A 25,710-nucleotide genomic window follows, 5' to 3' on the forward strand; every position below is an offset into this window, starting at 1 on the left:
TAAAAGGGACCAAAAATAATACCACAGTCGCAATTAATACCTTTACTGCTGCTGCTGCTAAGTCGCTTCAGTCGTGTCCAACTCTGTGCGACCCCATAGACGGCAGCCCACCAGGCTCCTCTGTCCTTGGGATTCTCCAGGCAAGAATACTGGAGTGGGTTGCCATTTCTTTCTCCAATGTATGAAAGTGAAAAGTGAAAGCGAAGTTGCTCAGTCATGCCCGACTCTTAGCAACCCCATGGACTGCAGCCCACCAGGCTCCTCCGTCCATGGGATTTTCCAGGCAAGAGTACTGGAGTGGGGTGCCATTACCTTTACCTCTAGATCTTAATTTCTAAGTACCAATCCCTACTAAAGGTATCTGGTCTCTTTGGAGAATTAGTTGATTGCAGTTTAGGCAGTGAAAGTACAATGTGAGCCTAGTGCATTTTATGCCAGAAAGGCAGGGAAGTATTCAACAATTAGTGGAGATATTTCAAAAGGATACGGAAGCTAGCTTAAGAAGCTCCCACTTAAGTTTGGGACAACTTGAGTTGTGGTATGAGAGAACTGTGATACTAATGGATATAGCACGTGGAATAAAATGAGTCTATGGTGATATTAAAAAAATTAAAAAGGGAGGGGGACAGAACAGTAAAGCTCTTCTCTATAGAAGAATGTTAGCTAACAAATAAGAATTTATAGAACTGGAAAGACACCATTTTGTAACCTTTCATATAATAACTTGATTTAGGCAAGAATTATCAGTGGATGCTAAAAGTAGTGGATGACAGATTGTTGAGGAAAAGGATATTCACTTGACTGAAAGTATTTGTCACTCCATAGACTTATTTACTGCTTCCAAAGACCTTCTCAGTGAAGAGGTCTAATCTAGAAGACATGACATTGACCAAAATATTAAACTTAGCAAGACCACTAATGGAACCAAGTGAGTCATGTGCTTCCTTCACATGACACTGTGGGAGGAACACATCACTCGGCCATTACTCTTGCCGTAAGTGTTTAACTGAATCTAATCATGAGGATCAGCCAGACAAATCCAGGTTGTGAGACACAAGACAGCTGACCGTGTGCTCTTCAAAATTGTCAATTCCTTGAGAAACAAAAAGTTGGAGGTATTTTTTCCAGATTGAAGGAAAATTAAAATTATAAATTCAATGAGCGATCCTTGATTGGACCCTGAGTGCCCTGTCCCCACTAAAGGGAGAAATTTGAAAATGGATGTATAGTATTAGATCAATAGTTTCCAACTTTAACATGCATATGAACCTCTTGGGGATCTTATTAAAATGAGGGTCCTGATTTAGTAGATCTGGAGTAGTCTAGATATCCTGCATTTCCAGCAAGCTCCCAGGAGATACCAAGGCTGCTGGTCCTCCATATTAAATTCCTTAGGTGAGAATTGGTGAGAATGTGCTTGTTTCTAGAGATGCATATTAAAGTATATAAGGGTGAAATAACAAAAAAAAGTGTATATGTATGTACTTGTATGTGTATACAGGGGTGTGGAAGGGAAGGAAAATGTGCAGGTTAAGTTTGATAGTTCTGACTAACCTGGGTTTTCTGTATGTTTTTAAAGGAATGAAGACATTGAACTGATTCTCTCAGAGAACAGTTTTTCAAGTCCTCAGATGCTACGGTCTCGATATTTAATGTACCCTGGCTGGCAAGTATTATCATTGAAAAATAGCTAAGATTTCTTTGTAAACTAAATGATTTGTTTATTTACAGGAAAGTAAAAGAAAAAGTGAAAATACCAGGTGTGCTCTGGGAGGGTGACGATGGCAGCTGCAATGGCCTGAAGTCCCAGTAGCTACTGGCCTTGTTAGAATCCCAGTGATCCACATCTTGGTCTCAAATTGAGACCCTTGCTGACTTAAGGAGTCATCTTGTGAGCACTAAGCACAGCAACGTCCTTTGTTTCCTCTAGCTTCTAGTAAGAGTGAGGCAGCTGGCATGGAACCAAGGAGTTACAACCCTCCTGAGTGAAAGAGTCACTCCTGAGAATAGTCAGTCCTCTGGGGTTCCCATCTGACAGATAGGTTGCCTGCTGTTGTGGCCCAGAGGATGTTCTCTTCTCTGCAGGTGGCCTCCCAGCCTAAACCTGTCCTCCCGATTCAGGGGAGCAGAGGAGAAAAGAGAGTGTGAAGTGTACTGTCGTCATATTTCCAGCATCACTTGAGCACTTACTCTGTGCTACACATTGTTCTAAGACTTTGCTCTCCAGTAAAGCAGCCACTAGCCACATGTGACTACTTAATAAAATTAAATATATATTAATAAAAATTAGGTAAAATTTAGAATTTAGTCTTTAGTCACACAAGATCCTTTTCATGTGCTTAACTATAACTAGCAGCTACTGTGGGACAGTACATTTCCTTCATCACAGAAAGTTCTGTTCACAGTGCCACTCTGAAGAGTTCAGCCTGTGTTATCTCATTAATCCTCAAACCAGGCCCCAAAGTAGATTACATTAGTTTCTTCATTTTAGAGATAAGGTAACTGAGGCAGCCAGGAGTTAAATGTCGTGTCCAAAGTCACACAGCTAGTAGATCAAAGAGTTGGGTTTCAGATTCAGGTTGTGTGGCTTCAGAGCCTGTGCTCTTTTTTTTTTTGTTTAAGTGTAATAGATTTACAAAGTTATGTTAATTTCTGCTGTACAGCAGAGCCTGTACTCTTATCTGCCATGTTGTACTTGTCCCTGTATGGAAAGGATAACTAGTTTTGCTGTGTTGAAGGTTCAAGGCAAGCCAAAATCGATCCCTCATGTTGGTCTGAATCATCTCTATAATCCTTACTCATTTCTCTCAGCCATCTCTTTATTATCCTTACCCCTCAGCCATGAGTACTGTTTTTTAAAATAGTACAGTCAGTACTATTTTATTTTAAAACACAGGTCGATATGTAAAATTGAAGATTTTCATGCTTATTCTTAAAAGGAACCTCTGGTTTGAGTCACATCATAATTAAATAGTGGGTAAGTAGATCATTCCTTATGCCAAAACAAGACAGTAATATCTTAGCTAAAAAAAAAAAAAAAGAGAGCTTCTGGGGTGAAACTTCTCTAGAGTGGCTGCAGCTGCTGACCTTTGTGCTGCCAAAACTAGGCCTCTGGGCCTAGTCCTGAGACGTCTGCCATCTCTTCTTGGTGCCTCAGGAAGTGCACGCGCTTTTCTGTGTGTGTGTGTGTGTGTGTGTGTGTGTGTGTGTGCGCGTGCGCGCGTTAGTCAGTCGTGTCCGAGTCTTTGCAACCCCTGGTGGACTGTAACCCACCAGGTTTCTCTGTCCATGGAATTCTCCAAGCAAGAACACTGGAGTGGGCTGCCATGCCCTTCTCCAAGCATTCAGATAAATTATTCTTTTATCAAGATCACCATCATCAGACTTCTGTGCATCCCTATACATAACTCCCCTCTGTCCTTGGATGAGGGCCATCACCTCAGAGTGAACAGGCTTTATTAGCTGTAGGATGTACTCAGCTTTGTGATGTGCAGAGTCTCAGCCATTCCTCTCTCACAGCCCTCTGTTGTCATTGACCCCACACCTACCTCCCCTGGTAGAACAGCTTGTTCCTAGTCTGGAAGGAAACCTTGTACTGTTCCCTTGGCCCCTCCAAATTCTCCTAAGGATGCAACTCTGAACATGGAAGCCTGAGAAGCCCATGGTCTCCAGATAACAGTCTTCAAAAACTGTTATACCACCACCTTGCTTTTAAGAAATAGCAAAAAGTGAGCTACTTTCAACAGTATAAAATTCAAAACTGCAGTGCAATTTTGAAACAAAGAAGACTAATCAGAAAATACAGTAGACTAGAGGAAAGTGTTTGCATCAGATGTGACAAAAGGTTAATATAGTATTTGGGAGGCTTGTTTAGATTTTAAAGAACAGTTGTTGTTGTCATTGTTCAGTCACTCAGTCGTGTCCAACTCTTTGCGACCCCATGGACTACAGCATGCCAGGCTTCCCTGTCCTTCACTATCTCCTGGAGCTAGATCAAACTCCTGTCCATTGAGTCAGTGATGCCATCCAACCATCTCATCCTCTGTCATCCCCTTCCTGTCCTGCCTTCAATCTTTCCCAGCATCAGGGTCTTTTCCAATGAGTTGGCTCTTCGCATCAGGTGGCCAAAGTACTGAAACTTCAGCTTCAGCATCAATCCTTATAATGAATATTCAGGATTTATTTCCTTTAGGATTGACTGATTTGATCTTTCTGTCCAAGGATCTCTCAAGAGTCTTCTGCAACACCACAGCTCAAAACCATCAATTCTTCAATGCTCAGTGTTCTTTATGGTCCAACTCTCATATGCATACATGACTATTGGAAAAACCATCGCTTGACTAGACGGACCTTTGTTGACAAAGTAATGTCTCTGCTTTTTAATACGCAGTCTAGGTTTATCATAGCTTTTCTTCCAAGGAGCAAGCGTCTTTTAATTTTGTAGCTGCAGTCACCATCTGCAGTGATTTTAGAGCTCAAGAAAATAAGGTCTCTCACTGTTTCCATTGTTAACCCATCTATTTGCCTTGAAGTGATGAGACTGGATGCCATGATATTAGTTTTTTGAATGTTGAGTTTAAAGCCAGCTTTTTCACCCTACTCTTTCACCTTCATCAAGAGGCTCTTTCGTCCCTCTTTGCTTTCTGCCATAAGGGTGGTGTCGTATGCATATCTGAGGTTATTGATATTTCTCCTGGCAATCTTGATTCCAGCTTGTGCTTCATCCAGCGTGCATCTCTCGTGATGTCCTCTGCATATAAGTTAAATAAGCAGGGTGACAATATTCAGCCTTGATGTACTCTTTCCCAATTTTGAACTAGTCTGTTGTTCCATGTCTGGCTGTAACTGTTGCTTCTTGACCTACATACAGGTTTTGCAGGAGGCAGGTAAGGTGGTCTGATAGTCCCATCTCTAAGAATTTTCCACAGTTTTGTAATTCACACAGTCAAAAGCTTTAGCATAGTCAATGAAGCAGAAGTAGATGTGTTTCTGGAATTCTCTTGCTTTTTCTGTGATCCAGTGGATATTGGCTATTTGATTTCTGGTTCCTCTGCCTTTTCTAAATCCAGCTTGAATATCTGGAAGTTCTCAGTTCATGTACTGTTGAAGCCTCGCTTGGAGAATTTTGAGCATTACTTTACTAGCATGTGAAATGAGTGCAATTGTGCGGTAGTTTGAGCATTCTTTGGCATTGCCCTTCTTCGGAATTGGGATGAAAACTAACCTTTTCTAGTCCTGTGGCCACTGCTGAATTTTTCATATTTGCTGGCATATTGAGTACAACACTTTCATAGCATCATCCTTTAGGATTTGAAATAGCTCAACTGGAATTGGCATAGTGGGAGCCCGGAAGAAAGTGGGAGGGGATCCTGAGTAAGAGCCAAAGGGTATGAGGAGGGACCCCTAATCCCAGCTGGGATACTTGAAAGCTTCAAAAGTAGAAGAGGTCTTTGACTTGAAGAAATTGCTAGTCCAAAGAAATTGCTAGTCCGCTCTTCCTTCTCTGAAGGGGCAAACATGCTTTCCAATTCACAATGAAAGAGACATAAATGCTTTCAAATAGGTGTTTTGTACACAAAATGGCATATGAGTAAGGGAGAATTCAAATACGATAATACATTGTTCTATCGAATGTAGTATATAATAACACTCAAAGCCCCAATTACTTATATTTATAATTTTTTAAACCTTTTAAGGTATGAAGGTAAATTTGATGCTGGATCAGTCTTTCCATTGATGGTTCAGATCTGTGTATGGTTTGGTCGTCCCTTGGAGAAGACTCGCTTTGTGGCCAAGTGTAAAGGTAAGCCTTGACTGGAACATGTCCCAGCACTGGTAAAAGAGTGCCCCAGAGTTGTCCCCACTTCCTGGCACCATTTTGATATTCAGTGTGCTGTCTCTTCTCACCATTTGGGTCTGAAAGGAGGCAGAGGAATTTGAGGACCCAGGCATCCCATCCCCTGAGGACAGTGGCAGAGCCACTGGGGGAGGAACTGGTGTGAGTACCTGTGAACCCTAGAGGAGGCGCCTTTCCTAGTGCCTAACCCTCCCAGCTGTGCTGCCCTGGCCTTGGTCTCTGCCCCCAGATAAGTAACAGCCCTGTCCTATTCCTCCACTAGCAATTCAGTCCTCCATCAAGCCGAGTCCATTCTCTGGAAACATCTACCACATCCTGGGCAAAGTGAAGTTCTCAGGTAACTGGGGGTTTGAATTTGGGAGCTCTGCACTGTGGAATGATCACATCTCATAATGTGATTTCATAGCCTCCGCTGATGCTTAGCAGACCACTGATGTCTCTTGTTGTTCAGTTGCTGAATTGTGTCTGACTCTTTTCGATTTCATGAACTACATAGCCTGCTAGGCTCCTCTGTCCTCCATTATCTCCTGGAGTTTGCTCAAATTCATGTCCATTCAATTAATGACACTATCTAACCATCTCTTCCTCTGCCACTCCTTCTCCTTTTGCCTTCAATCTTTCCCAGCATCGGAGTCTTTTCCAGTGAGTCAGCTCTTTACGTCAGGTGGCCAAAGTATTGGAGCTTCTGCTTCAGCATCAGTCGTTCCAGTGTATATTCAGGGTTGATTTCCTTTAGGATTAACTGGTTTGATCTCCTTGCCATCTATGGTACTCTCAAAGAGTCTATCACTCCTTCCATTTTTTTCCCCTTCTATTTGCCATGAAGTGATGGGACTGGATGCTATGGTCTTAGTTTTTTTAATGTTGAGTTTCAAGCCAGCTTTTTCACTCTGTTCTTTCATCTTCATCAAGAGCCTCTTTAGTTCCTCTTCACTTTCTGCTATTAGAGTGGTATCATCTGCATATCTGAGCTTGTTGATATTTCTCCTAGCAATCTTTCCAGCTTATGATTCATCCAGCCTGGCATTTTGCATGATTTATTCTGCAAAGTAAATAAATAAGCAGGGTGACAATATACAGCCTTGACATACTCCTTTCCCAATTGTGAACCAGTCCGTTGTCTCATGTCTGGTTCTACCTGTTGCTTCTTTTTTTTTTTTAATTTTAATTTATTTATTTTAATTGGAGGTACCTGTTGCTTCTTGACCCACATACAGGTTTCTCAGGATACAGGTAAGGTGGTCTGTATTTCATCTCTGTAAGAATTTTCCAGTTTGTTGTGAACCACACAGAAGCTTTAGCATAGTCAGTGAAGCAGAAGTCCGTTTTACTAGAACTCCCTTACTTTTCCATGAGCCAACAAGTGTTGGCAATTTGAGCTCTGGTTGCTGTCTCTTCGAAACTCAGCTTGTACATCTGAATGTTCTCGGTTCACATACTGCTGAAGCCTAGCTTGAAAGATTTTGAGCATAACCTTGCTAGCATGTGAAATGAGAGCAGTTGTATGGTAGTTTGAACATTCTTTGGCATTGCCCTTTTTTGATATTGGAATGAAAACTGACCTTTTCCAGTCCTGTGGCCACAGCTAAGTTTTCCAGATTTGCTGACATATTGATTACGGTACTTTAAAAGCATCATCTTTCAGAATTTTAAATAGCTCAGCTGGAATTCTGTCTCCTTTTTTAGCTTTGTTTGTAGTAATGCTTCCTACAGCCCATTTGACCTCATACTCCACGATATCCAACTCTAGGTGAGTGACCACACCATCATGGCTATCCAGGTCATTTTTTTATATAGTTCTTCTGTGTATTCTTGGCACCTTTTCTTAATCTCTTCTGCTTTTTCCAGGTCCTTACCATTTCTTTCCTTTGTCATGACCATTCTTGCATGAAGTGTTCCCTTGATATCTCCAGTTTTCTTGAAGAGATCTCTAATTTTTCCCATTCTGTTGTTTTCCTCTGTTTCTTTGCATTGTTCATTTAAGAAGGCCTCCTTATCTCCCCTGGTATTCTCTGAAACTCTGCGTTCAGTTGGGTATATCTTTCCCTTTCTCTCTTGCCTTTCACTTCTCTTGTTTTCTCAGTTATTTGTAAAGCCTCCTCAGACAACCACTCTGCCTTCTTGCATTTCTTTTTCTTTGGGGTGGTTTTGGTCATTGCCTCCTGTACATTGTAACAAATCTGCATCCATAGTTCTTCAGGCATTCTGTCTACCAGTTCTAATCCCTTAAATCTATTTGTCACTTCCACTGTATAGTCATAAGGGATTTGATTTAGGTCATATCTAAATTGCCTAGTGGTTTCTCCCTACTTTCTTCAATGTAGCCTGAATTTTGCAATAAGGAGCTGATGATCTGAGCCACAGTCAGCTCCAGGTCTTGTTTTTGCTGACTCTGTAGAGCTTCTTCATCTTTGGCTGCAAAGAATATATCAGTCTGATTTCAGTGTTGACTGCCTGGTTATGTCCATGTGTAGAGTCGTCTCTGGGGTTATTGGAAAAGGGAGTTTGCTATGATCAGCTTGTTCTCTTGACAAAACTCTATTAGCCTTTTCCCTGCTTCATTTTTTACTCCAAGGTCATACTTCCCTGTTATTCCAGGTATCTCTTGACTTCCTACTTTTGCATTCCAATCCCTTGTGATGAAAAGGACATCTTTTTTTGGTGTTAATTCTTCAATGTGCTATAGGTATTCAATGTGCTATAGGCTTCACTGAGTTATGCAAGCCCAATCGCCATGACAAGGCAATGATCCATCAAGATGCCTCTTAGACTCTCTCAAAAAAAAAAAAAAAAACCCTCCCCTCTGGATCTTACACCATCAGGCTCCTCCAGTCTTCCCTTTCATTCAGGATACCAATCTTTCTTCAGGCCCTTCTGCTCTGCAGTGGAAGATCTGTTTTCCTGCCCCTGCATGCACCTGCTCAGGGCCTCTCCTCACAGCTCCTTGACTTCCTTGTTCTAGAGACTTTAACACCGCACTCCTCTTGAGCCATCCATGGCTTCCTCATAGCCCTGTCACCAGGAGCTACCCCAATGCTGAGCTCTCTGGCTCTGGATCTGTTTCTGGTAGAGTCTTCAAGCCCTCCACTTTGCTTCTCCTCCCCTTCAGCAGACCTGTTTAACAGCCTTTGACCACTGGAGCCCTTGCAACCTGAAGTCAGTCAGTCCTGGACTGGGGTTCAGGGAAGTTGTCAAAACAAGGAGCTAGTCAACTCAACATTGGAAAAGGTGAGAATGCTCCAGAGAAAAGGAGCATTTGCTGTGGATCTGAGGCAAAAAGGGCATATTTCAGGAACCAAAAAGAGTTTACTGTGGCTGGGGCCTAGGGGAGGATGTAAGGGAGTGTGTCTGGTTACAGTGTCTTTGGTAGTTTCAACAGAAAACTCCAGCTCAACTAGCAGGTGTTAGCTACACAGCAAGAAGTCAGGAGGTCTGGCAGTGTAGCAGGACCACTAAAGACCCAGGTAATACATGGCTTTTGTGTGCTTCCATTCTTAGTGTCAGCTTTTCCTCGGGTTTCCACCCCTCACGGTTGCCAGGTAGTGCTAGAGGCTAGGCATCACATCCAGACAGAACACCCAGCTGATGGAAGAGGCTGGCTATTCCTGTGAGTGGCTCTATCAGTTCCTCAGCACTTCTGTCATTGGCCAAGATCAAGTTGACATTGACCATGGGAAATTCATATTGGGGGAAGAGGATGCTGGGCAGGCAACCAGGAATGTCTGCAGCAGGAACCACTGAGAGTTGTAAGCATGGAATCATCTGAGTTCAGATAGGAAAATTAGGTGACAGAGTCTGTATAAAAGAATCTCTCATGGTCCTTAACCTTTGGCTTAGTTTATGTTATTGAATCAGAAACTTCGGCCCCTCTCTGTAAGCCCCTTACTCAAGCCCTATTCACTCAGGCTTCAACAGACAGCCCCCAGCCTGCCTCAGTGGTCTTCATGCCTTCATCTTCCGTCTGCCCTATCATCGTCTCATTTTCTTCCTTATTTAGACCAACTGTTGACCCCTTTCTTGTTCAAGGTGTAAACCTCTCTTTGTTTTAGAGTTCTTATCATGCCTTTTTGGGGACCATTACCCTTTTCTCGTGTCTCCAGTAAATCTTAGCCCCCAGCTCCTCGGCCTGTAAACCCAGTCACCTCTTTCCTTTCACCATGTGACCCTCCTCTAGCACTTGTACTGTTGAGCATGCCCTCTTGCCTTGGCCTCTCAGGCCTTGACTGAAACCCACCCTCTTTACCTGTACCAAGGCGGCTTTCCTTGCTTCTCCTCAACTATCTCTTCCATAGGAGTGACCTGAGCCATCCCCTTCTTCTAATGACTATGTAGGTTTCTCCCATTCAGGGTCCCACAGTCTTTCAAATGCCACAGATGCAGAGTCAGACTCTTCTCCTCCCTCCTGCAAACTTTTTCTTCCTCTTGTAATCCCCTTCTGGGTTAATGGTGTCCACCTGATCACCCAAGCAACTGAGCTAGAAACTTACATAGTTCCTCCCTTTCTTACTTCATCCTTTCTAATTTGCTGCCAGTCACATCAGTTTTCCCTCCAGCATGTCTTGGGAATCTGTCCCCAACCCAGCTGCACTACCACAGTCTTACTGTGACCTTAACCTTTAGGGGCAGGGTCTCAGGGACTAAAGTGTTCTCCTTACAGACTCTGAGAGGATGATGGAGGTCTGCCACAACACTCTGGCCAACTCCTTGAGTATAGTGCCAGTTTTGGAGGGACCCACACCACCCCCTGACTCCAGAACCTCACCTCAAAGCAGCAGCGGGCAGCAGGAATGCTACCTCGTGTTCATAGGCTGCTCTCTGAAGGAAGAAAATGTCAAGGACTGGCTGCGGCAGTCGGCTAAGCAGGTAATTTCGAAGCCCAAACAGATCTGGTACCAATATTACCAGACACTTAGGGGTTGCTACTGGCTCTGAGGCAGAAGTCACCCCTGCTCCCAACCCTCTCCCTGCTTTCTCACCACTGGTTCACCTGTCACAGGCTCAGCCAGCATTTTCAGGGACTCTGAGAGTGGGAGGGAGCCCCTGAGGCAAACTCTAGGCAGAATTGTTTCATTGACTATCCTGTGAGCCCGGTTTCTGAAAGCCATTTCCCATTTCTACTTCCCATGGCAGACTGGAGTTACTTATTAGGTGGCTTAACCAGGACCTAGGTGAAACCTAGTTGTTTTGTATGGACCCTGGATGAGCTTAGTGTACTAAACTCAAAATGTCTTCTTAGCTGAACCTAGTTCATAGCCTCTCCTGTGTTCTGAGCCCAGCATCTCCTGTACTTTGGTTCTCTCTCTAGAATGGAGATACAAAAAGATATGCTTAGAGCCCTTTGCAAACCAAGACTCCAAGCATAGACAGCAGAGGCCCCAGGGAGAGGTATGGGGAAGAGGAGGCTTGCCTGTAGATATGAACAAGCATCATTAGTTCGGTACTACAAAGGAAAAAATCTGAACTGGAGTTAAAATCATCTAATATGCTACAAGCTTCAGGTGCTAAGCCTCTGCACATGGTCTGAGGTTTAGCTTATCCTAGAACTCTGGAAATAAAGTTGGCTGCAGCCCAGGTCTCCTGCACATGCCAGGTTGGGACCTGTCTTTTATACTAAGGCGGGAAGGCTGCCTGCAGACTGTGTCTTTCTCAGACTCAGTGGCTGTTATTGTTGTCTAGTCACTGGGAAAAACTCTTACATGGTATTGGACTATAAGACCTCCAGTCCTTTTGTCTACATGTCTGTCACTGGTGGGATGATTTAGGATTGAGAATCTTCAAAGAGGCAGAAACATACCTATTTACAAAAACATCAGTCTGATTCTGCCACTTGTTCCCCCCTGGCATGTAGGACTCTGTGGGGGGAAAGTGGTGCTCTCCAGGGGCTGACAGGCAGGGTATTACATCCAGGCCATGACAGCGCTTGTGCTTCCCCCTCTGCTGGCATCTAAGTCACGTAACCAGCCCCCCAGCTCTGACCCTCACCCTTCCATGTACTCCGTCAGTTCTGTTGGGACCTAACCCCGCCTTTACTTCTCTGCACAGAAGCCTCAGAGGAAAGCCCTGAAGACCAGGGGGATGCTGACCCAGCAGGAGATCAGGAACATTCATGTGAGTACCCTATCTTGGAGGCCTAAGTCCCCTCAGTGCCCCAAGGCAGTTCTTGCACAGCTCTGTCCTTTAGGATTCCTGAGTGAGGTGGCTGTTACTGGGACATGCTGGAGGTCCTGCTTCTCTCAGTCTGCAGAGGGAAGCTGGGTAAAAGAAACCTCCGCTCAGCTGGCCTTGCAGCCTCAGCGAGAAGGACAGGTGACCCCTGGTGTTGATGTGGTCATGAGATTGAGGAAAACCCAGTGCCTGTGGGAGGAACAGATGACATGGAGCTCTGTTTTATCATCCTGTTCAAGCAGTGCAGAAGTCTTTTCCCCCTACCTTTCCTCTGTCCTAGATATAAACCAGCAAGTGCCCAGGTAAAAACTGTCTAGATCCTGAAGTTGCTCATGGGCAGGTCGTGGAATCCTGAGGCCAGAGCAAAAGGCTCCTTGAGGAACCCGCTCAGACTCCAGGCTGACTCCCAGGCTCTGCCCTAGTCTGCATCCGCACTGAAGCCTTTTCCTGATGGGCTTGGGGGCAAAGGCCAAAAGGACCAGAGAGTCCAGGTGTCTGCATGAGCTGTGTCACCAGTCCCAGTGATGGGCAGGCAGGCAGGACTCTGGACCTCCAGGAGCCCCTGCTGTGGACTTGAGAAAGATCTCTTAATTCCAAAGCCTGGGCAACTCTGCATGTTCCTGGTGAGGAGACCAAGGGCACTTCAGAAGGCAGGCAGTGTTGCTTCCCCAGATGTAGACCTTAAACATGGATTTGAGTGAAGGTAGTTTATTTGGGAAGTGATTCTGTAAGCTACCAACAGGAAAGTGGGAAAGTAAGAGAGAGAAGAGAAGGGTGTATTGTCAAACCAGTACCACTGTGGGCATCTGGGGCTTAATTCCATTAGGAATTCCAGAGTTCTTCCCTGAGAGGTGGGAGAGCCTTCATTCATTGTTTGATGGCTGCTTGGGGATGGTGTGATGGTGTTAATTCCCTGGCATATCTTTTTTTGGCTGCACTGGGTCTCATGGGCTTTTTGTTGAGGTGCACAAGCTTCTCGTTGTGATGTATGGGCTTAGTTGCCCTGTGGCTTGTGGGATCTTCGTTCCTCAACCAGGGATCAAACCATACCCCCAGTGGCAGCGCAGAGTCTTAACCACTGGACCACCAGGGAAATCCCTGTTTTTGTTTTTAATGAATGAGTGAATTATAGGAAATGGTCAGCTTAATTCTAACAAGACTCTCTTCCTACAGGTGAAACGCCACCTGGACCCCCTGCCTGCAGGCTACTTTTATAATGGCACCCAGTTTGTCAACTTCTTTGGTGACAAGACTGATTTTCACCCACGTATCCTTGGAATCTGATGCACAGAGGCTGCGGGGGTGTGAAAGCCCAGCTGTAAAGAGGGTGTCTGCTAGAGCCATCACAGCCCAGCCTTTGGTGCAGGGTGGGTTCGGGAATACACAGCAAGCCACAGAGACTGACTTTTCATTTTGTCCTTTTACAGTCATTAAAATTACATTTCTCCTTCATTCAGTGATAGCTGAGGTTACTCTGTGGGTTGTAGTTTAAATGCAGCTGTGGTAACATCCTGTGGTCATCAGGGAGTCATAATTTACAAGCTGGAGACTGGGTCTGATTATAGTAGTTAATCTGTGAAAAAGGTGGATGGGGTGCTGCTGTGTTTGGTGAAAGTGGAAGGGCTCATTCCTAGGAGCTAGGAAGGGCCCTGTGTCAGTCTCTGTCACACTGTCACATTCTTTGTAGTTGTGGTGCTGCCAGTATATAAAAAAGCCAGTCAGGTACCTTCTGTACAGGCTGAGCACTCACTCAGCCTGTACAGATTCCTCTGGCCTGGGCAGCTCCCTTGGCCCCCAGGCTCAGAGCTTTCTTCCTTAATGAGGTGCCAGTCATGGACCAGTTCATGAATGACTACGTGGAAGAAGCCAACCGGGAAATTGAGAAGTATAACCGTGAGCTGGAGCAGCAGGAGTATCACGACCTCTTTGAGCAGAAGCCCTAGAGGAAGAAGACCTTGGAGATGGACATTGAAAAATGGGATGTCTTAACTTCAGCTCTTCCAAAGGCCTCTCCCTAGAGGGCTGTCTTTGTTCTCCTTGGCCTTTGTGTGCTGCTTGAGTGCATGTTGTCTTTATTCTCTATACAGCGCTGAAGAGCATCACCTGCACCACTGATACTTGGCAGCGGGGTGAGGGTGGGGGGTCCTCATGGAGGATGAGCAGACAGACGCTTCCCTTCGTTTGCAGCTGGCAGTCCAGGACCTCTGGGTCTCTGATAACAGTATTTTCTTTGGGCTGTTGCAGCACTGTGTGAGGGTGGGGAGAAGCATTTGGATTGCACAGAGTAGCTGTTGATACACAAAGAATCCTGGCTGTCCAAACTGTGGTCATGGCTGTGGGGCCTGGGCCACCACAGGCCTCAGGCTTCAGACACTGCCCCAGGAGAGCCTTTCTCCCCAGTGGAATGCCTGCCTCCCTGGTTCAGCCCCTTCCATTGAAGGTTCGGTCCCTGTTGACCCTGTGCCCAGTCCTGGAGGACGCAGCACAAGCCCTGGCCAATCCCAAGCATCAGAGCCAGCAGCTTGGACTGAGATCAGTAGTTTCTTCTAAAATGAGGGGATTTCCCTTATGGACTAAACTGAGGAGAAAGACTTGTTGCTTTCCAAAAGTGTGGCTTTTGAATTGACACAAGCAGCCCGCCTTGGGATCGGTTTTGAGCTCTGCTCATGTCATCAGTCTGGTTTGCCTAATAATTCTGGGATGAGAAAAACTGCTGCTCAGGCCTTGCTGGCAATGTCTGGCCTCACTGTTAAGGGCAGTGTCCTTCAACTGCATAGTCTTAGGCCCAGGGTTCTGATCGCTTATGGGACATCTTCACTTAAAGGGCATTCAGTCTTTGGCACCCATACCTCCCCTCAGTCTTGCCAGGGAAAGCCTGGTTTTCAGCCCAACCTTTAGGCAACTCATGTCCCCAGGCATCATTGCTGGCCTTGGACTAGTTTGGCTCCTGAGAACCAGGAATTTCAGAGCCTTCCAATATCGAAGTTAGAATTCCTTCTAGTAGCTTTTTTCCAGCTGAACTAAAAAGCAGAGGGGAATTTCAAGTGTATCCCATGCCTGACTTCCAGAATTAGTACAGGGAAGAGAGAGGTCACTTATGTGATGTCTGTTAGGACTTCAGCGCCTCAGCTGCCTAGATTGTAAATGATTTCTGAATTTCACTTTTTTTTTTTGCATGCCTTAGAAAGGAGCACATAGGCAAAACCAGCAAAGTTTTTAGTAACGTAGAGGGGTTTTTTAGAAAGGGCCCTGGCACAGAAGAGAGAGAAAAACGATGGAGCACATGTGATCTGTCACACAGAGGCCTGCATGCAAGTAGTAAAGCAGTTGTTAAGGGCTTGTTAGTAAAATGTACTTAATGTTAGAAAAAAATTTGCATTTGAAGCCAAATGAACAATACTCCAAATACCATTTAATAAGAACTCTTGCATGAAGAAAGGCTTCTGAAAAGACCCATGTGCTCCAGTCCCAGCTCCAAAGCTGCTGGTGACAAAGGCCCACATGTGGAGCCCCAGTCTAGGAGCCCTTCACTTCTAGCTGGCCAGAGGCTGGGGTCCACAGTAGGCCTTCCTCTGCTTCAGAATCAATAACCAAGATCTTAAGTGCAATTGATGAGATAAGCAATGAGTTACTGTAGCTTCCTTTAGCTCTACCGAGCTCTTTTTAAAAACTCAAACTTGAGCAGCCTGGTGGGGGGAGCGGGGTGGGGAGGTTTGGGGTGGGGGAACAACAGGCCATCTGCCTCAGGTAGATTGCTGTGAACATTTAAATGAATGCTCTCTTTCTTGGAGCTTGAGCCATTTCCTGGCTGCTACACAAAAGAGTTTTCAAAGAGAGGTCGGAAGCCCACCCATAAAAGTGGGTCTTAAACACTGTGTGGGGCTATACCTCCTGGTGGTCTTGGTTTCTGACCATTGTCCATAGAAATGCTCTCTCACCAACTTGCGCCACTGTCCCAATTCCTCTCCTGTTAGAGGGGAAACTGTGATTACCTCAACTTGAATATGAAACTGTGATTGAAAAAAGTCAAAAGGTTAAGTTTCAAAGCCAAAAAGGCAAAACTGGCTGAGGCTTCCATAGATACTCCTCAGCCTCCTTGGGAGTATGAAGGGCACACTGGCGAAAGGGCATTCCTTGGGGCACACTGGCTGTGCCCTGGTAAATAGGCACACTGTGGTGCACTGTGTGAGCTCCTTGAGAACTGAGACTGGAAGGGTGCTTCCTCCCCACACTGCTCCTTCTGGAACCTTTGGGGCCTCTGGGTTTTTAATGTGAAGTTTAATATCCACTTGATGCTTCTGGGCACTCCAGGTGGAGGTGTGGTGTCTTAGGCTGTCTCTAGAGGAAGGGTCTTGACACTGTGTTTGACATTTTGACCTTAGAAGTGGATACCAGGGATCCAGCAGAGACATTGGTTCCCAGGGACAGGCAAAGTTCTCCAGGAGCTTAATGCTTTTTGCCAACTTTCCTATTAGCAGCTTCAGTTTTATATCACCCCGAGTGAGTGTGATAATGTTGAAGTCGCTGAAGTTATAGGTTATTTTACATTTTGATGTGGGATTTTTCTTTTTTTTTTTGATTGGAAAGAGGAGGCAGATATTGGAGAAAAGGGATCACCCTAGGAAGGGGCCACTGGCAAGGAGTGGCATTGGCCCCACAGAGCCCTGGGGGCTCTGACCTGAGGCCTAGACAGTAGGCCCTGTGGGTCACAAAAAGTACCCTCCTAAATTCTATTAGGATTTTGAAAACTTTTGCACAGTAATAAGCTCTGGGTTTGCTCTTCAGGCTTCTCAAAAGGGAAAAGTTAAAGACTATAAGCTATTAAGTATTCCAGCCATGTTGCTGACCTAGATGGATAGTTGTACCTCAAAAAGTAGGTGAGAAATGGCTTCCTCATCGTCCCAGGTTGTCAAATACTAATGACAGAAGAGCTCACTTATGTGCCAAAATTGACTTTTATACTAGTTTTTCAGTGCTTTAATATTTGTAACTTAAATTTTAAAACTATTTACAAACACTACTGTAACTTCAGTGAAACAATTGTGTGATTGAAGCTTTTTGCTTATTATAGTATTTATTACACTACTTCAGTAAATATATAAGAGTAGCTTTCAATTTATTTTTATATTATTTTCATGTTTTTACTTGCAGTTGTGTATGTGAATTTACCTTGTTAACTTGAGATGTAATGCTAAGGACCAATAAACTGTCACTGAACAAGCAGGGCCTCCAGTAGTTGCCTGTTGCTATGGTCCCAAAGTGTTCTTGGGGATTGAAGAGGTGGCCTGGGATTGGGGACCTCTCTGCAGCTTCCCTGGGAACGCCTCTTTGTTGGGGCTGTTGCAGGAGGGGTCCTGGGGACTTGACTCCCCTCCCCGGAGCTCTGAGCCACTGCTGCCATGAATACAATTCATAAGAGGCCACTTTGGCCTGGGGTGGGTACTCTCTGAGAGTTCCAGATCCCAAGGAGGACCTCGAGAAGCCAGCTTGTGGGTACAGGGGTCCTGGGGCCCCAGAAATAAGTTCTCCCACCTCACCCTAAGAAACTACATCTGCTGCCTTCGGGCTTGACTGTCAGGGCACCTGGCCTGCACCAGGCTGCATTAAGAACCATTGCTTCACAGGCTGGTCAGATCAGATCAGTCGCTCAGTCGTGTCCGACTCTTTGCCACCCCTTGAATCGCAGCACGCCAGGCCTCCCTGTCCATCACCAACTCCTGGAGTTCACTCAGACTCACGTGCATCGAGTCAGTGATGCCATCCAGCCATCTCATCCTCTGTCGTCCCCTTCTCCTCCTGCCCCCAATCCCTCCCAGCATCAGAGTCTTTTCCAATGAGTCAACTCTTCGCATGAGGTGGCCAAAGTACTGGAGTTTGAGCTTTAGTATCATTCCCTCCAAAGAAATCCCAGGGCTGATCTCCTTCAGAATGGACTGGTTGGATCTCCTTGCAGTCCAAGGGACTCTCAAGAGTCTTCTCCAACACCACAGTTCAAAAGCATCAATTCTTCGGCGCTCAGCCTTCTTCACAGTCCAACTCTCACATCCATATACGACCACAGGAAAAACCATAGCTTTGACTAGACGAACCTTTGTTGGCAAAGTAATGTCTCTGGTTTTCAATATGCTGTCTAGGTTGGTCATAACCTTCCTTCCAAGGAGTAAGTGTCTTTTAATTTCATGGCTGCAGTCACCATCTGTAGTGATTTTGGAGCCCAGAAAAATAAAGTCTGACACTGTTTCCACTGTTTCCCCATCTATTTCCCATGAAGTGATGGGACTGGATGCCATGATCTTCGTTTTCTGAATGTTGAGCTTTAAGCCAACTTTTTCACTCTCCACTTTCACTTTCATCAAGAGGCTTTTTAGCTCCTCTTCACTTTCTGCCATAAGGGTCGTGTCATCTGCATATCTGAGGTTATTGATATTTCTCCCGGCAATCTTGATTCCAGCTTTTGCTTCTTCCAGTCCAGCGTTTCTCATGATGTACTCTGCATATAAGTTAAATAAACAGAGTGACAATATGCAGCCTTGACGAACTCCCTTTCCTATTTGGAATCAGTCTGTTGTTCCATGTCCAGTTCTAACTGTTGCTTCCTGACCTGCATACAAATTTCTCAAGAGGCAGATCAGGTGATCTGGTATTCCCATCTCTTTCAGAATTTTCCACAGTTCATTGTGATCCACACAGTCAAAGGCTTTGGCATAGTCAATAAAGCAGAAATAGATGTTTTTCTGGAACTCTCTTGGTTTTTCCATGATCCAGTGGATGTTGGCAATTTGATCTCTGGTTCCTCTGCCTTCCAGCTTGAACATCAGGAAGTTCATGGTTCATGTATTGCTGAAGCCTGGCTTGGAGAATTTTGAGCATTACTTTACTAGCGTGTGAGATGAGTGCAATTGTGCGGTAGTTTGAGCATTTTTTGGCATTGCCTTTCTTTGGGATTGGAATGAAAATTGACCTTTTCCAGTCCCATGGCCACTGCTGAGTTTTCCAGATTTGCTGGCATATTGAGTGCAGCACTTTCACAGCATCATCTTTCAGGATTTGAAATAGATCAACTGGAATTTCATCACCTCCACTAGCTTTGTTCGTAGTGATGCTTTCTAAGGCCCACTTGACTTCACATTCCAGGATGTCTGGCTCTAGATCAGTGATCACACCATCATGATTATCTGGATCATGAAGATCTTTTTGTACAGTTCTTCTGTGTATTTTTGCCATCTCTTCTTAATATCTTTTGCTTCTGTTAGGTCCATACCATTTCTGTCCTTTATCAAGCCCATCTTTGCATGAAATGTTCCCTTGGTATCTCTAATTTTCTTGAAGAGATCCCTAGTCTTTCCCATTCTGTTGTTTTCCTCTATTTCTTTGCATTGATCGCTGAAGAAGGCTTTCTTATCTCTCCTTGCTATTCTTTGGAACTCTGCATTCAGATGTTTATATCTTTCCTTTTCCCCTTTGCTTTTCACTTCTCTTCTTTTCACAGCTATTTGTAAGGCCTCCCCAGACAGCTATTTTGGTTTTTTGCATTTCTTTTCCACGGAAATGGTCTTGATCCCTGTCTCCTGTACAATGTCACGAACCTCATTCCGTAGTTCATCAGGCACTCTGTCTATCAGATCTAGGCCCTTAAATCTATTTCTCACTTCCACTGTATAATCATAAGGGATTTGATTTAGGTCATACCTGAATGGTCTAGTGGTTTTCCCTACTTTCTTCAATTTAAGTCTGAATTTGGCAATAAGGAGTTCATGGTCTGAGCCACAGTCAGCTCCTGGTCTTGTTTTTGCTGACTGTATAGAGCTTCTCCATCTTTGGCTGCAAAGAATATAATCAATCTGGTTTTGGTGTTGACCATCTGGTGATGTCCATGTGTAGAGTCTTCTCTTGTGTTGTTGGAAGAGGGTGTTTGTTATGACCAGTGCATTTTCTTGGCAAAACTCTGTTAGTCTTTGCCCTGCTTCATTCCGTATTCCAAGGCCAAATTTGCCTGTTACTCCAGGTGTTTCTTGACTTCCTACTTTTGCATTCCAGTCCCCTATAATGAAAAGGACATCTTTTTTGGGTGTTAGTTCTAAAAGGTCTTGTAGGTCTTCATAGAACCGTTCAACTTCAGCTTCTTCAGCGTTACTGGTTGGGGCATAGACTTGGATTACTGTGATATTGAATGGTTTGCCTTGGAAACGAACAGAGATCATTCTGTCGTTTTTGAGATTGCATCCAAGTACTGCATTTCGGACTCTTTTGTTGACCATGATGGCCACTCCATTTCTTCTGAGGGATTCCTGCCCGCAGTAGTAGATATAATGGTCATCTGAGTTAAATTCACTCATTCCAGTCCATTTCAGTTCGCTGATTCCTAGAATGTCGACATTCACTCTTGCCATCTCTTGTTTGACCACTTCCAGTATGCCTTGATTCATGGACCTGACATTCCAGGTTCCTATGCAATATTGCTTTTTACAGCATCAGACCTTGCTTCTATCACCAGTCACATCCCCAGCTGGGTATTCTTTTTGCTTTGGCTCCATCCCTTCATTCTTTCTGGAGTTATTTCTCCACTGATCTCCAGTAGCATATTGGGCACCTACTGACCTGGGGAGTTTCTCTTTCAGTATCCTATCATTTTGCCTTTTCATACTGTTCATGGGGTTCTCAAGGCAAGAATACTGAAGTGGTTTGCCATTCCCTTCTCCAGTGGACCACATTCTATCAGATCTCTCCACCATGACCCGCCAGTCTTGGGTGGCCCCCTCATCCAAGGTAAGAAGCAGCGGCTGCGCTTTGCTGGAGCAGCCATGAAGAGATACCCCACGCCCAAGGTAAGAGAAACCCAAGACGGTAGGTGTTGCAAGAGGGCATCAGAGGGCAAACACACTGAAACCGTACTCACAGAAAACTAGTCAATCTAATCACACTAGGACCACAGCCTTGTCTAACTCACAGGCTGGTAGCTCGGTTTAATTCTGGCCATAGCCCCACAAGGAGGCCACACATTCCCGCTTTAATAATGGGCAATGAGCAAGGCACGAAGAGTCCAGTAGTTGGCCCAGGGGGCAGACTCACTGCCCTTGCCCTGTTACATCTGAGCACCCCTCCTGGCACACCCTCGGTCAGGCGGGCCTTGGAACCACATGGTCCAAGCGAGAGGTTGGCAGAGCCCCTGGAGCTCTTAGGGAAAGGCAAGACGACAGCATGCTTCCCGCTGCAGGTGGTGCACTGCGGCCTGGGGGCTCGCTCACATTCTGTATCTATCTACCCAGGCTGGGATAAGGGGCTTCCGTCATTTCGGGGGGAAAAAGGCTAACTGGAGAGGTCACCACCAATATCCACAGAGACCCTGCTTCCTTCCTATACCACCTTCAACGCAGAGGCCTCTGGACAAAGAAGTGTCCCATTGGGAGGATCTGGGCACTGACTCAAGGGGCGGAGTACCACAGCCTCCCTCAAATTAAGGTTGGGAAGGCGGTCTTGGGTTTGGAGGCTTGACATGATCCATCAGTCATGTACAAACCAAAGGCAAAACTGCCTGCAAGGGACGAAGAGAATTGGGGGAGGGGTCTTGGCCACAGTATGGTTATCACCCTCCTCACAACCTGCTTATCCAGAGCCTCTCAACACACCCACCTCTTTCCCCCTTGCCCCATCCTACAGGGCGTGAAACTTGATGGAGCTCCTGTGCTTGCACTTCCCGGAAACGACCAGGGTGTGGGGATTACCCGCAGAGAACTGTCAGGGAGGAGAGGCAGACAGTAAATGGTGAACAGCTCCAGGGCTGGATGATCTTCTGAGAACCAGGAGGACTCAGATGTCCGAGGATGGGGAAGGGGGCCTTTCCCACCAGGGCTCCACAGCAGGGATGAAAATGGCTACTGAACTGAACCCTAGGGGCATGCTTGACCAAGCCAGAGTCCCAGAATCAGGGCGTCATGGTGGGACAGACATGTGGAAAGTGGTTTGGAGCAGAAGGTGGAACTGCTAAAAAATCACTGTGAGGAGCACAGAGGAATGCTGATGTGTTCATTTCTATCATATAATCTAGGGAACAGCCCAAAGAAAATCTCACTATGACCCTACTGCCAGTTCATGATGGAATGGCTTGCTTGCTCTATAAGGAGTCCAGGGTAGTACCAGCTTCAAGTTCAGCTGGTCTCATGTCATCAGAGTCCTTTCCATCTTTAGTGATTTCTCTGCTGGCAGTAAGCTTCCTCTATGCCACTAACAAGCTCAATACCCTAAGGCAAGACCCAGCCTCCCTCTCCAGAGGCAACCCCAAAATCTGGGGTCATATTCTCATCCCTGAATCAGTCAGTGGTCAGGAGTCACTGATGGGCCTGGCCAAGGGTCACTGCACATGTATGAGGGCCCCCAACATCATTTGGGAGCTGGATTCCCCAAAGAAGGGTTTGCTCCCCTTCTTTGGATGTGCAGTGTAGGATCAGCACTGCACATCCAGCTGGAGGCTATTTCTGAGCTTTTCTGTTAAAACCAGATATCTATTTGATTTAAAATGTTTTGCTTTCTGCTAGTCTTTTCCAGTACAGTGATAGCAAACAGTTGTTTGTTGCTGTGGTGATGATTGGTAGTAGTGACTTATAATCTTGATTAAGAGTAGTGACGTTTACAACGTTTTTTAAAACTAAAAGACATTTGAAAACATCTATTCACTAAGATATTTGCGTGCCCGCCCCCTACCCCTGCCGACCCTGAAGATGGAGAAAAGCTCTCTACTGCCTCTGGATACCCAGGGACATCAGTATTCCATGGGAACCTATTTGATAACATTTTTTTTCTCCCCTTAATTAAAAGACAGGATTCTGCACTTCCACCGCCATGGCCCAGGCTCAATTCCTGGCCAGGGAACTGATTCGACCAAAAAAAGAAAGATCATTTAGACTGTAATGCGACTCATTGGTGGGGTAAGAAGTAGACCAATTAGAGAGTGATTCTGAAGGAACGGTTGACAGATGAGATGACTAATGAGACAAGAGCCAAGGGGATGATCTTAAGGTAGAAGTGGAAAAAGCCAAAGTGGAAAAAACCCCAACTTTCTGAAACAACTCCAAAACTTTTTTGTTTCATTCTCCAAAAATCTGAAGAAAAAATAAATTTGTTTATCCACAAATTATTCCTGTTTTGCCCAGGACTTTACATGGCTAAACTAATGAGCCAAAATGACTAGGTTAAAAAATTGTATCAAGGTCAACAAATTTTACATCAAACTGATAAATAATAATAAATCTGAAAAAAAAAGCTAACCAAATAAAGTTAACTGTGTTTACATCCTACCATTACTACTGTTTTTCCCATACCAGTAAAGAAGTTTAACTTTTTTCCTTCATAGCTTCAAATTTTTAAGACCTTTACATCTTTACTCTGAAATTTCATGCCTGGGTGAATGTACAAATAATAGCAAAATAAAGACAACAGGAAGAGAAAAGATGGTTTGATAACCAGAAATTCATGGAATTTTCTACTAAAAACATGCAGTTTCTAGATAACTAATAAAAATCTGGGTTTCCAAGGTGGCTCAGTAGTAAAGTATCTGCCTGCCAATTCAGGAGACATGGATTTGCTCCCTGGGTAGGGAAGATTCCCCTAGAGAAGGAGATGCACTCCAGTATTCTTGCCTGGGAAACGTCATGGAGGGGAGCCCATCAGGCTTCAGTCATGCGGTTGCAGAGAGTTGGACATGACTAAGCACGAATACTCTGTAATGACCTATAATAGGAAGAGAATCTGAAACACAGTGGGTCTATATATACATAAAACTGATTCACTTTGCTGTACAGCAGAAACTAACACAACATTGTAAGTCAACCATACTCCAATAAAAATTAATTTTAAAAAGATTCAATTTCAACCTCTTTTATAGGTAAAAAGGGTCAGAGACACAAAGAGGCTGGACATCTTGCCCAAGGGTTCTGTCCTGTGCCTTCCCCACTCACTTTTCTACGCATCCAGCTTCCTTAGGGGCGCTTCCTACCAGGAGCTGTAGGTCACTTGAAAGGCAGCCGAAGTGGTGCCACAGGCAGTGTCAGCCCTGAATGATGAGCTTGAAGCAGAACATTGGGCAGCTTCTTGACACAGGGGGTCAAAGAGAATGAGAACCATGGATAAGGAGGACGTGGGGCACACATAAAGGCTAAGGAGGGCAGTGATGGCCAGAAGGGTGACAGGCCAGCTGGAAGGATTTAGGTGGCTGGTGATAGGGTCCAAATGAAGTGGGGCCTGAGGGTAGATGAGAGTGAGGAATTTTGGGGCCCAGATCTGCTGGGAATACAGATTCCTGGACCCCTGTAGGGATACCCTGGAGAAGGAGGAGGAGAAGTGGTATCTGTCTGCTAGGAGTTTTTTGGCTGAGAAGCTGGGCTGCAGAACTGGAAGCAAAGTCAGAAGGCATGAAGGCAATGGGGCAGCTCTGGAACCTTCCTGCTCAACAGCCTGCTGAATGGCACTAGATTCTGACTCTCGAGTATGGGGGGGCGGGATGGCAAGGGCACAGAGGAATGTTGTCCTGAGGGTAACAGGTTCTTCTGGCCCTCCACAGAGCTCCTTGCCTTCCTGGCTGCCCTTATAGGAACTTGGATCTTCCTGAGGTAGATGGCAACTCCCTCAGTAGAGGAAAAAGGCATCAAGCTATGTTATTTGAGCACCAAGGGTCTTCCTCTCACCTACCCAGGGGCCTGGAGAGGTCCCCCAGGAGAGCAGGGAGGCCCTAGTCTCTCCCTCAGCCCCTCCAGCACCACTGGAGGCTTAGTGTGGGAGCAGCGTCTCTCCTCCCAGGAACAGTGAGGAGGTGCTGCAGCCACAGCTGAGAGAAGGGCTGTGAGGGGCTGGGAATGCTGGTCAAGGCTGCCTGCCGTGGGCAGCAAGGAGCCCCAAGAGGCTTGTGACTCCAGGGAAAGCCTGAGGCTGTAGATGTGGGAAGCCATGCTTGCCAAGGGTTCAAGGAAAGTGAGGGCAGTGGGACAGGGCAGACTGGAAGTAGAAAAACAAGGACCTGGTGACATCTAAAGAGTCCAAGTTACAGGAAGGAGGCAGAGGGAGTCAGGAATATCTGGCTGGAAAATGTGAGTGGGAGTAGAGGATGAAGGCTAAAGAGGTCATCTGGGGGCTTCACGGCTTGAAAATTTCCAGGAACTGTGTATGGATCCAGGTGTTGGTCATGTGTTCAATATGTCATGTATTTATTGAGCATCTACTACACCAGTGTTTTGCTGATGAAAGATTACCATACAACTGCTCTCAAGGAGATCACAGTCTAACCTGGAAGATGGACCAGGCAGCAAAGTAAGAAGAATAAAGAAGCGTGTGCTACAGTTAGGGGTCATAAGGATCTGTGGTGGAAGGAAACAGGAATGAACTTTAGATGATGTGAGCTGAAGGAGGAACTGAACCATGATAAGAGCGGTGGACATGACACATCTTCCAGACACTCAGACTCTCCAGGCCTGGAGGCAGGTAGGGGCCAGTTGTGTTGGAGGAATTGTTGGCAGCCACGTGGCTGGAACAGTGCCCTCCTGAGAGGAGGAGAAGGGGACGACAGAGAATGAGATGGTTGGATGGCATCACTGACTCGACGGACATGAGTTTGAGCAAGCCCCGGGAGTTGGTCATGGACAGGGAAGCCTGGTGTGCTGCAGTCCATGGGGTCGTCAAACACGACTGAGCGACTGAACTGA

The 25,710-nt window shown here is 45.5% G+C and overlaps 1 protein-coding gene across 3 annotated transcripts in view; it reads left to right on the forward strand.

Annotated features, from left to right (window-relative positions):
* The window catches only part of DNAAF9 (dynein axonemal assembly factor 9), a 173,199-nt gene extending 155,956 nt beyond the window's left edge, over positions 1-17,243 (forward strand). For all 3 annotated transcript variants that reach the window (XM_061436679.1, XM_061436680.1, XM_061436681.1), the window contains 7 exons: positions 1,580-1,666; positions 5,697-5,803; positions 6,120-6,194; positions 10,515-10,720; positions 11,900-11,965; positions 13,196-13,289; positions 13,853-17,243. In XM_061436679.1, the coding sequence (XP_061292663.1) occupies positions 1,580-1,666; positions 5,697-5,803; positions 6,120-6,194; positions 10,515-10,720; positions 11,900-11,965; positions 13,196-13,289; positions 13,853-13,965 (748 nt within the window). In that variant the 3' untranslated portion in view covers positions 13,966-17,243. The remainder of the gene's footprint in view (positions 1-1,579; positions 1,667-5,696; positions 5,804-6,119; positions 6,195-10,514; positions 10,721-11,899; positions 11,966-13,195; positions 13,290-13,852) is intronic.
* The last annotated feature ends 8,467 nt before the right edge of the window (positions 17,244-25,710 follow it).

This window comes from Bos javanicus, chromosome 13 (genome assembly GCF_032452875.1).
Source record: "Bos javanicus breed banteng chromosome 13, ARS-OSU_banteng_1.0, whole genome shotgun sequence".
Taxonomy (NCBI): domain Eukaryota; kingdom Metazoa; phylum Chordata; class Mammalia; order Artiodactyla; family Bovidae; genus Bos; species Bos javanicus.